The 12,610-nt window shown below is 52.5% G+C and overlaps 1 protein-coding gene across 1 annotated transcript in view; it reads right to left on the bottom strand.

Moving 5' to 3' along the window:
• The window catches only part of Trim9 (E3 ubiquitin-protein ligase Trim9), a 258,926-nt gene that overhangs the window by 7,332 nt on the left and 238,984 nt on the right, over nt 1-12,610 (bottom strand). Inside the window, exons 6-7 of the mRNA XM_070521734.1 lie at nt 4,721-4,859; nt 2,437-2,661 (exon numbers count right to left, since the gene is read on the bottom strand). Coding sequence (XP_070377835.1) covers nt 2,437-2,661; nt 4,721-4,859 — 364 coding nt within the window. The remainder of the gene's footprint in view (nt 1-2,436; nt 2,662-4,720; nt 4,860-12,610) is intronic.

Below are 12,610 nucleotides of genomic sequence, written 5' to 3'. Positions count from 1 at the left end.
TGACAGGGCAGCAAAGCATCCACACTAAGTAAGGCTCGCAGTTTTATCGGCAGTATAAATTGCAGTAGACAATAACTAAACACGCACTGAAGAACGGAGCTTACTCGACGGTCACGAGCAGTCACAGTCACAGCGCTGGCAGCGGGGCGCGCACCGACTGTTTCAAAGCGAATTTCTCGCGCTGCCACTTCCGTTACCATTTCACTGTGCCGCGCCTCTGAAACTCGTTATATTGCATGACCTTCAATACCTGGCGCACGTACCCGCCGTGGTTGCTCAGTGGCTATGGTGTTGGGCTGCTGAGCACGAGGTCGCGGGATCGAATCCCGGCCACGGCGGCCGCATTTCGATGGAGGCGAAAACACCCGTGTACTTAGATTTAGGCGCACGTTAAAGAACCCCTGGTGGTCGAAATTTCCGGAGTCCTCCACTACGGCGTGCCTCATAATCAGAAAGTGGCTTTGGCACGTAAAACCCCATAATTTTTCAATACCTGGCGCACGCGAAGACGGCACAATCGTTATGCTCACGCCATTTGTGACCGCTCGCAGCGCGCTTCTGCCCCTTGCTTCGCTACTTGGTTGCCGTAAGAATACAACATTAGGGAGTTCTAGCTTGTTCGCTAACGTAGTAGCGTTTGCGGAGTAGTAACGTAGTAGCGTTTGCGGTTTACCGCGTTACCAGAGAGGTGTATGCGGCAGCAACAACACTGGTATAGCGAAATCTGGCGACGTAAGTGTCTAATCAGAGAGCAAGCACGCTGTTGAAACTCCTGTTTCAAGCACGGTGTCGGAACGAAATGTTTTTCATTCTGGTTTTAGTTTCGTTCCAATGAAAAACAGAGAGAGAGAGAGAGAGAGAGAGAAATGATCCGTAACGGTTCATAAGGGTTTTGGTTCGCATGAAAAAAATTTCGAAGCAAAGTAAAGATAAAAACATAGCATTTATTTTTCCTAATGAGTGAATTATGAATTCTGAGATCATGCTCAGTGTCATGAGTCAAGCCACTGAGCATGATCTCAGAAGCAGCACGTCATCGATTGTACTCGCCGAAATGCGAGACCGCTGTTCCGATAAAACGAACTTAAAAAACATAAACGAAAGACACAACTTCGGCAACAAAGCGTTGTGCCCATAGAAAACGAAACTATAGGCCCTTCAGAGCGCAAGCCTTGGGTTTCGCAACGATGCCGACCTGCTAGTGCACCGAATAGGAGGCTCACATTCGGGGAGCGCTTGACCGGCTATCGCTCGCGCTATCCCTGCTTGAGGTGCGCGCAATTTTGGCGGTACCTGACACCGGTTGTTTCGGATTGCCGACTTTGCCCTTGAACCGAAAACCGATCAAATATATTTTGGTTACGCTCCGAAACAAAATAATAAACAATGCACGTTTTTGTCCCGGTCAAAAATACCGTTATTTTTCGTTCCGACACACTGGTTTCAAGTAATGTGGTAGCGTCGTCTGCTACGCAGACCGGCAACGAGGTAAAGATGCTCAGGAGGGGGCGTGCCACGCAGCGTGCGGTGTATGCGCGCGAGACAGAATAAAGGCGAAGATGAGCTGAAGCACTGGGTGTCTGTCTTAAGGCTGGGTGACGTCGAGGAAGGCTCCTTCTTCCGATAAGGCTCTCGTCTTTAAATGCGCTCAACAGTAATATTGCGGTGACTTGCACATTCTACTTCACTGCTAGTGTAAAGCGCAGGCAGCGACATAAGAAAGCTTTAGTTTGTCCGCAAACGTCTTGCTGCTTGCGCATTATCGGGTTATCGGAGGTGCAAACGTAAGCAGTCTGCAGGGCTGGTGGCGCTAAACGGTAGCGCAGAGGTCAACCAGACAAACACAGTGCTATTACTGCAGTGAACTACTGTATAGTGCTTTGCTGCTGGGATAAATTTTCGGCAGCGGCATAATCGTGACATCGCCTGTTTAAACGTTTTCTTCTCTCGACAAGAACACTTGTAGAACACGAGACGTGTCAACAAGGAATTATGGTTAGACGAAGCGTCACAAGACGCCGCTACAAACGTCCGCTATATATACCCGGAATTACGTAGACGTCATTACCGGACACGCTACCCCTCTCTATAACCCCTAACGCGCCGTACGTTTACAATTTTCCTTCAGCGATAACACATGCACGACAAAATATTTCGAACGCATTTGCAGTTCGACAAATAGTCATCAAGATGTCACCTGCAGCTTTGCGACTGCCGTTCATGCACGGATGGCTCCGGAAATCCGTAAGCGGTAGGAAATTTGCGCTGACGGTGGAAAGCAGCGCACATTGAACACAAATTTGTGCCGCTTTTCACTATATACGAACGTAAACTAACTTGTCCGTCTTTCAGCCTTGTTATGTATAAAGAACGTTGCGGACGAGCTAGAACTTTCTATTAAAAAGAAAAGAAGAGATGGGGCGTGGTTGCACTCACCCAACATAACATCCCTGGCCGCATCGGCGCGCGCCACTCCAACGACGACGTCAGCGTTGTTGTCGCAGCGGTCCACGGTGACCTCCCAGTAGTGGACGCCGCGGGAGAAGCACAGGGAGCCGAGGACGACGCGGTGCTCGTAGCTCTCGCAGCGGGCCGTGGCGTTCTCCTCCGACAGCACTATGTCGGGATGGCACGCCACCGGGTCCAACGCGAACCACGCCACTGCACGCCAACGAAAACACAGAATCTAGTACGTCTCGTCGTTTCGCCGGAACCTTACTGCCGTTCGTCGTGTTACTTGGGACACACGACGCTTACGCGAACGTCACAAAGTCGGGGCGAAAGCCTGTCGTCAGGTTTGTGTAAACGCTAGCCGGTTGTGTCGAGCGAGCGAGCGAGCGTCGAGCTGAGCAAGCGAGCGTCGAGTCGAGGTTGGCCAACGCGGGTGACGTGGGGGAGGGTTGACTCGACCAACTCGATCGGCAAGATGCACATAAATGCGATCAGGTCCGGCTAGATGAGCTCGACTTCTGACTCAACCTACTCGCGTCGAGTTCATGTAGACGAAGCTACTATGACACCAATCTTCATCTGCGGATTTGGTTGATCCTAAGCACCTTCGTTAAGAAGTGGTATCGCTCAAGTGACAGATTTATCAGCTCAGTTCGCGCCCGCATGTGTCGCGACCTGGATTTGCAGTGGGTGGATTAACGCTGATGATGAACGATAAGCAATAGGCTCGTAAACGACGGCAAGACAAGTTTCCACAACCAGCGACGTGGCGAGGACTACGGAGCAGCGAATCGGAACTCCGGCACGACAGGCAAATAAAACCTAAAGGAGTTATAGTAATACTAGGAGCTTTATGAGCAAACCTCGTATATACGCGACCGCCGCGAGCCATATCGGTAGACCCAGCCCCAGCTGTGCCCACTTGAAGAACCAAATTATGGGAGCAGAACGAATTTGGACGTTCACTTTGTGAGCGATACAACGTGACCTAGTCTGGTAGCCGTGCGGCGGAGATGACCGTATTGTATGCGTGTAATCAACGAGATTGCGAGTAATTCCCTTAATGTACGATACATGTAGCGCGAGTGCACACACACAAAGCCCGATGTGGGTGGCGAAAAAATGCGGGGAATATCTTTCTGACCACTTCTTGACGATCAAAGATGCGTGCGCTACGGGTTTATTAATGTTACTATAGCGCTCTCTTGTAGCTCTTAGAGGGCGAAGTCGGTGACTAGACGAATAGTTGCTTACAGCAGACCCGTTACGAAAACGCAGAGAAAGACGAGCGTGCCAGCGACGGACACGCATCATCGCAGCTGCAATGCCACCGGGAGCTCCACCGAGAGTGCGGACATATCGCGCGCAAAGGTTCGTTGCCGGCTGATAGTCGCGCGAGTGTGTGCGAGGGAAAGAATAAACGTCTCTCTTTAATATCTAGTGCGGTGCATTATGGATCCAGGGGGCTTTACAGGAGTTGCTTTAATTTGGTCAGGTTGGCCCACAGCTAACTGGTGGAAATGGAGCACTTGCAAAGGTGACAGCGACAAAGGTCCCGCGCACTGCGTTTTCGCTGTCGCCGTGGTATTTGCGCTGAGTTATACTATATAGAGGAAGCCGATGTCTGCCCCCTTTCATCGGGGGCAAAGTGGCACCAAGCGGAACACTAAAACCGGCAGCGATCATGTTAGCGCTGCAGCTAGCCTTTCTCGAAACAGGAACTAAAAAGGGCGCGTCAGTTTGGTGCAAGTGCTGCCCCATGGAGAAGTCCGTTTTATTTAGAAGCGTACGGTGAGGGGCTAGTTGGTATGACATTATGAGAACAACGAAAAACTGCGCAAAAAAGAACAAGACAAAGAAAGAACCAGACAGAGAAAGAACCACATGACACTGCGCCTGTGTCGTGTGGTTCTTTCTCTGTCTTGTTCTTTTTTGCACAGGTTTTCTCCGTTTTATTTACCTAATTTGAACCTATATGCCTATCTATACCGAGCAGTGGTCAAGTGAGTGCTCTATCCTAAAACAATATCTGGCTACGCCACTGATACTGAGTGAGAACACTGGCACAACAGATTTCTCTTGCACACAGTTCAAGAGATGGGAGTTCTCCCATAGTGAGCAAAGGAGCTCGACCACAGCGTGGCGTCCAAGATCGCGCGTACACACTTTTGCCTCCGATGCGATCTCGGCGGCCACTACACAGCAGTCAAGTGCTGCGCGCAGTGACGGACCATGCGCACTGCGCGACACACGCAGGGGACCACCTTACCCTCGGCCGTGTGCAGCACGATGACGTCGCTGTAGGGACCTTCCCCGGTGGAGTTGTAGGCCTTGACTCGGGCCCGGTACGCGCTGTTGAAGTGCAGCCCGTCCACCGTGCAGAGAGTCTCCTTGCCGCAGTACACCTCCTGCAGGCATCAACATCATCATAAAAACTTTATTACAGAGATCTGAGGAGTTTGGAGCACGCACGACCCCGGGCCCCCGCACGCACTCAAGCGTCATGAAGAGACCGACATGAAGCTTCGAAAAGGGCCGACGCACAAAGTTGAACAAGTTGAGAACTTGACATGATTGAATACTTCTAACGCTTTCAATAAAGGAACAGGAACAAGGGCTTCTCCGTGGCGCGCGGTGTTCCTTAAGGAACGCTGTCAAAGAGAATGACGTCACTGTTTCCTTTTCTTTTACTTCGAGGGCCCGCATCGGGTTGCGCTTAGTGCGTGCTTTATAAAGCACATCATCGTAGCGTTCGAAAGAACAAAGCACAATTAATGAAACTCTGGCAATGGAGTTACAGTGTGAAAGGATCACTGGGGGCATACCAAAGATCAGTAAAATCTGGCCGGTAGATTTTTTTTCTTTCTTTCGGGCCTTAATGGGTTAAAAGCGCCGGGAATATTCAATTATCGCGCGGGGTCCATTATCGGTCGATGGGCTTTGCTGTTAGCACTTCGAATGCTTCCACGTTAATGGATGCCTGGCGCGGACCGAGGACTCAAAAGTCACGCACGCAGCAACGCGATGGCCAACCACACTTAAGTAATCGTTTTGCCGAAACTACGTCCGACGCCGGACGCTGTAGGCCGACGCGGGAGGTCGCCGCCGACGCCGGATTTTCTGCGTTAGAAGAGTGGGACACATTTGAACGAAAAAACCACTCAAAAACACAAAGGGCAAGAGGAGAGGTTCACGCCAGAACGTCTGGACTTGTCCTTTGTGTTTTTGACTGGTTTTTTCGTTCAAGTATGTATCAACTGGCCCAGATTTCAACCCTTCTGCAGAGTGGGACACGGCAGCGAAGGCGTAGCCACTCGAGAGAGCTACCGCGGGATCGAAAGACCGGACAGATCGCGCGAACAAATTGTACGCGAGCACGGCACTGCATTGCGTCTTGAGTGGTCCGCAGTATACGAGTGGGTAAGGCGCGTGCGAAATGACGTACTTTGAGGAAGCATAGGTACCCTGCGCGAAATTCAAGGAGCGCGACGTAAAGAGAGGTATAGGAGAGGGCGCAGATTACAAACTTCTATTGCGTGAAACGACATGAAGTCAAGGTAATTGCCTACTTCCAGCATGCGCCACTTGGAAGAAGCGCGAAAACGCAAATAATCTGTCTGCCACGTACCACTGTCCCACCTTTGCATTTCCGTACGACAGGGGGAAAACTCATGACATGACAGAAATAAAAAAAAGAAGGAAAAAGAACTGAAAAAAAAACGATAGAAAAAGAAACGCAACCGGAATAACTGAGAGCAAAGAAGTGAAAAACCGGGAAAAGAAAAAAAAAAAAAGGAACTGATTCCGTTCCTTTAGTTGAATTTTACGCTGTAATTTTACTCGTTCAGTATGAGCGAACTACTTCGCGATAAAGTATTCTGGCGTACTTCGTCTTTCATCGCTTCTCTGCTTCCCCAATTTGAACGAGAGAGAGAGAGGGAGAGAGAGAGTTAAGCAAAGAAAGAACTATGAGGAAGTCCCCAAACATCAGACTAGAACGCGTCGGACAACACGGAAATGTCGTACAGCGTAATAATACCAGAAATAAAGCTCTGCATAACAATGGCGTGGAGTATGGAGCGACACTGAACGAGGCTTTCAGGGGCACACGAGGCGCGGAACTGAGGAAGAGGCCCCCGCGAAACGCCAGTTCCGTGGACTCGCCGCTCTTCAAAAGAGCCTGCGCGTGTGTAGTCTATTCGCGCGTGTACCGTACGCGGAGAACCCGAATGCGAGGACGGGTACGGCGCAAAAGGAGGTGAAAATAAAAAAGAAAACAAAAGAAAAGACAACAATGAAAAACGCGCGCACCCCCCTCCCCAGTGCTGGAGCTTACGCAACTCTTCAGCGGACCGAGCACGGTCTGTGCTGAAGTGCATCGACTTGGACAGGCACAACGCGTGGGCGCCTCGCTGCGTTCAGCCAACTGTCGGGGCGGATCACCCGGTCGTGCGGCGACGTTTCGTGCCCCCCTCCATCTCCCCCCTCATTCCTCCTCCTCCCCCTTCTCCCCAACGAACTCGCCTCGACACTCCCCAACACCCTCTTGCACTCCCCTACACCGGGGGCGAGGAGGAGGCAGTGACGGCGCGATGGCGGCCAAGCAGCCGCCGACTCGGCAGCGCTAGTTTCGAACGAGAAGCAGCCGCCTCCACGTCGCGGCCCCGTGTGCCGACAGCGGCTGGTGCTGACACTCATTTAAAAAGGGGACAAAAAAAAAAGGAATTCATATGTGGCGATTTGGCAGTAAACGCGAGAGAAATGAGCGTTAGCGTTACGTCGCGCCTCTTTCGAGTCCCGGATCCTTGATATAAACCAGGTGTCCACAACGTCGCAAAGTGTTGTTTATTAGCTCACTGGACGCAAGTCCCGCTTTTTTTTGAGAAGCGAAGTGCAACTGATGGCGGTCCGGAGCAGACTAGCGTCAGCTGCAATATTATACATATATATATATATATATATATATATATATATATATATATATATATATATATATATATATATATATATATATATATATTGTCACGTGGTAGTGACGGCGAAGAAAGAAGCAGTACGGTGGAATATAAAACTAGCTTTTATTGGGCGAACCTGTGCCCACAAGACAGGCTACACTTATAGCACAACGAAAGCGGCGAACACAGTCGGCGATCGTCGAAAATCTCATCAGCGGGTCAAGCGCGTCGGCTTTTATAGAGCAGTCGTCGAATGTTCCAGATTAATCGTTCGGACCCGTGTGCCTTCCACAAAGTTCTACACCATTCGCGTTACGCGATGAAATCAGATAACACAAGGTTCGGCGACAACAGACAGCCGGGTAGAAGCATCGATAACTTTCCAGAAACTTCGGATACATGCAAGCGCGTCCCGCGCTGCGCGATAGATTTGATAGGCGGTGAAACCTGGTCGCCCGATAAATATAAATACACGTGTCAATACCCCCCTCTTAAAAAGCATCGTCCCGATGCTACAAAGAGAGCGAAACACAAAGGGACACTTATTCAACATAAGTAACGAAACAACGAAAAGAAATAAAGTCCAAAGGTCAGTTGCGCGAAGTCCCAAAGTTCGTCAACGCTGGTGGTACGGCTTGAGCCGCACAACGTGGACAATTTCTGGTCGTGAGCGGCGCCGCTGTGACAGCGAAATCCCGTCTGGCACGACCTCGTAGTCCAGTGCACCAATACGTCGGATGATCTTGTACGGTCCAAAATAGCGACGCAAAAGCTTCTCGCTCAGTCCTCGTCGGCGTATAGGGGTCCATACCCAAACACGGTCGCCGGGCTGGTACTCGACGAAGCGTCGTCGGAGATTGTAGTGTCGGCTGTCGGTCCTCTGCTGGTTCTTGATTCGCAGGCGGGCGAGCTGTCGGGCCTCTTCGGCGCGCTGGAGATAGGTAGCGACGTCAAGATTTTCTTCGTCCGTTACGTGCGGCAGCATGGCGTCGAGCGTCGTCGTCGGGTTCCTGCCGTAAACCAACTTGAACGGCGTGATCTGTGTTGTTTCTTGCACCGCCGTGTTATAAGCGAATGTTACGTACGGCAGGACGGCATCCCAGGTCTTGTGTTCGACGTCGACGTACATCGCTAGCATGTCGGCGAGGGTCTTATTCAGCCGCTCCGTAAGACCATTCGTCTGCGGGTGGTAAGCCGTTGTCCTCCTGTGTCTTGTCTGACTGTATTTCAGAATGGCTTGGGTGAGCTCCGCTGTAAAGGCCGTTCCTCGGTCGGTGATGAGGACTTCTGGGGCGCCATGTCGTAGCAGGATGTTTTCGACAAAGAATTTCGCCACTTCGGCTGCGCTACCTTTCGGCAGTGCTTTTGTTTCAGCGAAGCGGGTGAGGTAGTCCGTCGCCACGACGATCCACTTATTTCCGGTTATTGACGTCGGAAAGGGTCCCAGCAAGTCCATGCCGATCTGCTGGAATGGTCGGCAAGGAGGCTCGATTGGCTGTAGTAATCCGGCTGGCCTTGTCGGCGGTGTCTTGCGTCGCTGACAGTCTCGGCATGTTCTGACATAACGGGCGACGTCGGCGGTCAGGCGCGGCCAATAATACTTTTCTTGTATCCTCGATAGTGTCCGAAAAAATCCGAGGTGTCCAGCGGTCGGATCGTCATGTAGGGCATGCAATACTTCTGGACGAAGTCCTGACGGGACAACAAGAAGGTAATTGGCGCGGACTGGCGAGAAGTTCTTCTTCACGAGTAGACTGTCTTGAAGCGTGAACGAAGATAATCCGCGCTTAAATGCCCTGGGGACAACGTCGGTGTGCCCTTCCAAATAATCGACGAGGCCTTTAAGTTCCGGGTCCGCTCGTTGTTGTTCGGCGAAGTCTTCCGCGCTTATTATTCCAAGGAAGGCGTCGTCATCCTCGTCATCTTGCGGCGGCGGGTCAATGGGGGCGCGGGATAGGCAATCGGCGTCTGAGTGTTTTCGTCCGGACTTGTATGTTACGGTGATGTCGTATTCTTGTAGTCTGAGGCTCCACCGTGCCAGCCGTCCTGAGGGATCCTTTAAATTCGCTAGCCAACACAAGGCGTGATGGTCGCTGACGACTTTGAATGGCCTGCCATATAGGTAAGGGCGAAATTTCGCTGTAGCCCAAACGATGGCGAGGCATTCCTTTTCGGTTGTAGAATAATTGCCTTCCGCTTTTGACAACGACCGGCTAGCGTAAGCTATCACGTGTTCATGTCCATCTTTTCTCTGGACCAGGACGGCGCCGAGGCCTAGGCTACTGGCATCAGTGTGGATTTCGGTATCGGCGTGATCGTCGAAGTGCGCAAGTACGGGCGGCGACTGCATGCGTCGTTTGAGTTCTTGAAATGCCTCGGCCTGCGGCGTTTCCCACTTGAACTCGACGTCGCATTTAGTTAGCTGCGTCAGCGGCTCAGCGATGCGTGAAAAGTTCTTGACAAATCGCCTGTAGTAGGCGCACATGCCAAGAAATCTACGCACTGCCTTCTTGTCGATGGGCTGTGGGAACTTTGCTATGGCAGCTGTCTTCTGTGGGTCGGGGCGGACTCCGGATTTGCTGATGACGTGGCCTAAAAATAGAAGCTCCTCGTAAGCGAAGCGGCACTTTTCCGGCTTCAGAGTAAGTCCTGATGACCTGATGGCCTCTAGTACTGTTGCCAGCCGCCTAAGGTGAACGTCGAAATTTCCGGCGAAGACGACGACGTCATCCAAGTATACGAGACAGGTCTGCCACTTCAATCCTGCTAAAACCGTGTCCATCACGCGCTGGAACGTTGCAGGCGCCGAGCACAGTCCGAATGGCATAACCTTGAACTCGTAGAGGCCGTCTGGGGTGATGAAGGCGGTCTTTTCGCGATCTCTTTCGTCGACTTCTATTTGCCAATAGCCAGACTTTAGGTCCATGGACGAGAAGTATTTAGCGTTGCAGAGCCGATCTAATGCGTCGTCTATCCGTGGGAGGGGGTATACGTCCTTCTTCGTGATCTTGTTCAGACGACGATAATCGACGCAGAAACGTAGGGTTCCGTCCTTTTTCTTTACCAGAACAACGGGGGATGCCCACGGGCTTTTCGACGGCTGGATGATGTCGTCGCGCAGCATTTCGTCGACTTGTTCTCTTATAGCTTCACGTTCTCGCGCCGAAACTCGGTAAGGGCTCTGACGGAGTGGGCGAGCGCATTCCTCAGTGATTATGCGATGCTTGGCGACTGGTGTTTGTCGAATCCTCGATGACGTCGAAAAGCAGCCTTTGTATCGTCGGAGCAGACTTCTGAGCTGCTGTTGCTTAATCATAGGGAGATTTGGATTGATGTCGTAGTTTGGTTCGGGAACCATGGTCGTCGGGGTAGATGCAACAGAATCCGAGAGGACAAACGCATCGCTGGTTTCCTGAAATTCCTCGATGTATGCGATCGTCGTGCCCTTGTTGATGTGCTTGAACTCCTGGCTGAAGTTTGTCAGCAACACTTCAGTTTTCCCTCCATGCAGTCGAGCGATCCCTCTTGCGACGCAAATTTCATGGTCTAGCAGTAGACGTTGGTCGCCTTCAATGACGCCTTCTACGTCAGCGGGTGTTTCGGTGCTGACCGAAATAACGATGCTGCAGCGAGGCGGGACGCTCACTTGATCTTCGAGCACACTCAAGGCGTGGTGACTACGAGGGCTCTCCGGCGGCATTGCATTATCTTCCGACAGCGTTACTGACTGCGACTTCAGGTTGATGATTGCGCCGTGTTGGTCCAGGAAGTCCATACCGAGAATGACGTCTCGTGAACACTGTTGGAGAATAACGAAGGTGGCAGGGTAAGCCCGGTCATGAATGGTTATTCTTGCCGTGCAGATCCCAGTCGGCGTGATGAGGTGTCCTCCAGCGGTGCGAATCTGAGGGCCTTCCCATGCGGTCTTAACTTTCTTCAACTGGGCGGCGATGTGTCCACTCATTACGGAGTAATCGGCCCCTGTGTCGACTAAGGCAGTGACTGCGTGGCCGTCGAGAAGCACGTCGAGGTCGGTTGTTCTTTGTCTGGCATTGCAGTTAGGTCTTGGCGTTGGATCACGGCTGCGTCGTGTTGAACTGAGGTTGGAACGTCGCGTCGTCAAGTCTTCTTTCGTCGGTGTAGTTTTGGCTTCCAGACTTCGTCGGGACGGCGGCGTGTCGTTATGTCGTCGAGATGGTCTCTTCGTCGTCTTCGTCGGCGGCGGAGGATCTTCGTCAGTTCGACGAACAGCAACCGCACCTCCATCGGTTGCTGCTTTTAGTTTTCCGGGTATGGGCTCGCAGAGCGGCCCCGGGCTGGGCCAGTGTATGGACGGCGCTGCGGTGACAGGTAGCGGCCTGGTGACGGCGAACGGGACGGCCGTCGAGGGCTCCACTGAGTAGCGGCGAGGTAATCGGCGATGTCACGTGGGCGCTCGCCAAGCTGTGGACGCGGCGCGTTGACGGCGAAACCTCGCAGTCCCATCTCCCGGTACGGACATCGTCTGTAGACGTGACCCGCTTCTCCGCAGTGGTAGCAGAGCGGGCGGTGGTCAGGAGCACGCCAGATGTCCGTCTTCCTCGCGTAGGTGCGCTGGGCGACGGGTGGTCGTGCTGGCGGTGGCGGCGGCGGACGACGAAATTCCGGTGTTGCAGGACCTTGGCGCGGTCGCGCAGGGGGGCCTTGACGGCGGCCGACGGCGGCGGCGTAGGTCATTGCTTCCGGCTGCGGTGGTTCTGGTTGCACCTCAGGAACTCCAAGGGATCGGTGCACCTCTTCCTTCACGATGTCGGCGATAGAGGCCACTTGAGGCTGCGACGAAGGCAGGACCTTGCGCAGTTCTTCGCGCACAATGGCCCTGATGGTCTCTTGAAGGTCGTCCGAACCTAGTCCTTGGATGGCATACGGCGGCGTGTGCCCCTGGCGGTTATATTGCCGGGTGCGCATCTCCAGAGTTTTCTCGATCGTCGATGCCTCTGCAGAAAACTCAGCCACAGTCTTCGGTGGGTTACGAATAAGTCCGGCGAAAAGGTCTTGCTTGACGCCGCGCATCAGGAAGCGAACTTTTTTCTCCTCCGACATTTCCGGGTCGGCGTGCCGGAAAAGACGGGCCATCTCCTCCGTGAAGATTGCGATCGTCTCGTTTGGCAGCTGTACTCCGGTTTCTAGTAGAGCTTGGGCTCGCTCTTTTCGCACGACGCTTG

Source organism: Dermacentor albipictus, chromosome 7 (genome assembly GCF_038994185.2).
Source record: "Dermacentor albipictus isolate Rhodes 1998 colony chromosome 7, USDA_Dalb.pri_finalv2, whole genome shotgun sequence".
In the NCBI taxonomy this organism is placed as follows: Eukaryota; Metazoa; Arthropoda; class Arachnida; order Ixodida; family Ixodidae; genus Dermacentor; species Dermacentor albipictus.
The sequence above is the reverse complement of the archived record's forward strand: the minus strand, read 5'-3'. Positions and strand labels throughout refer to the sequence as shown.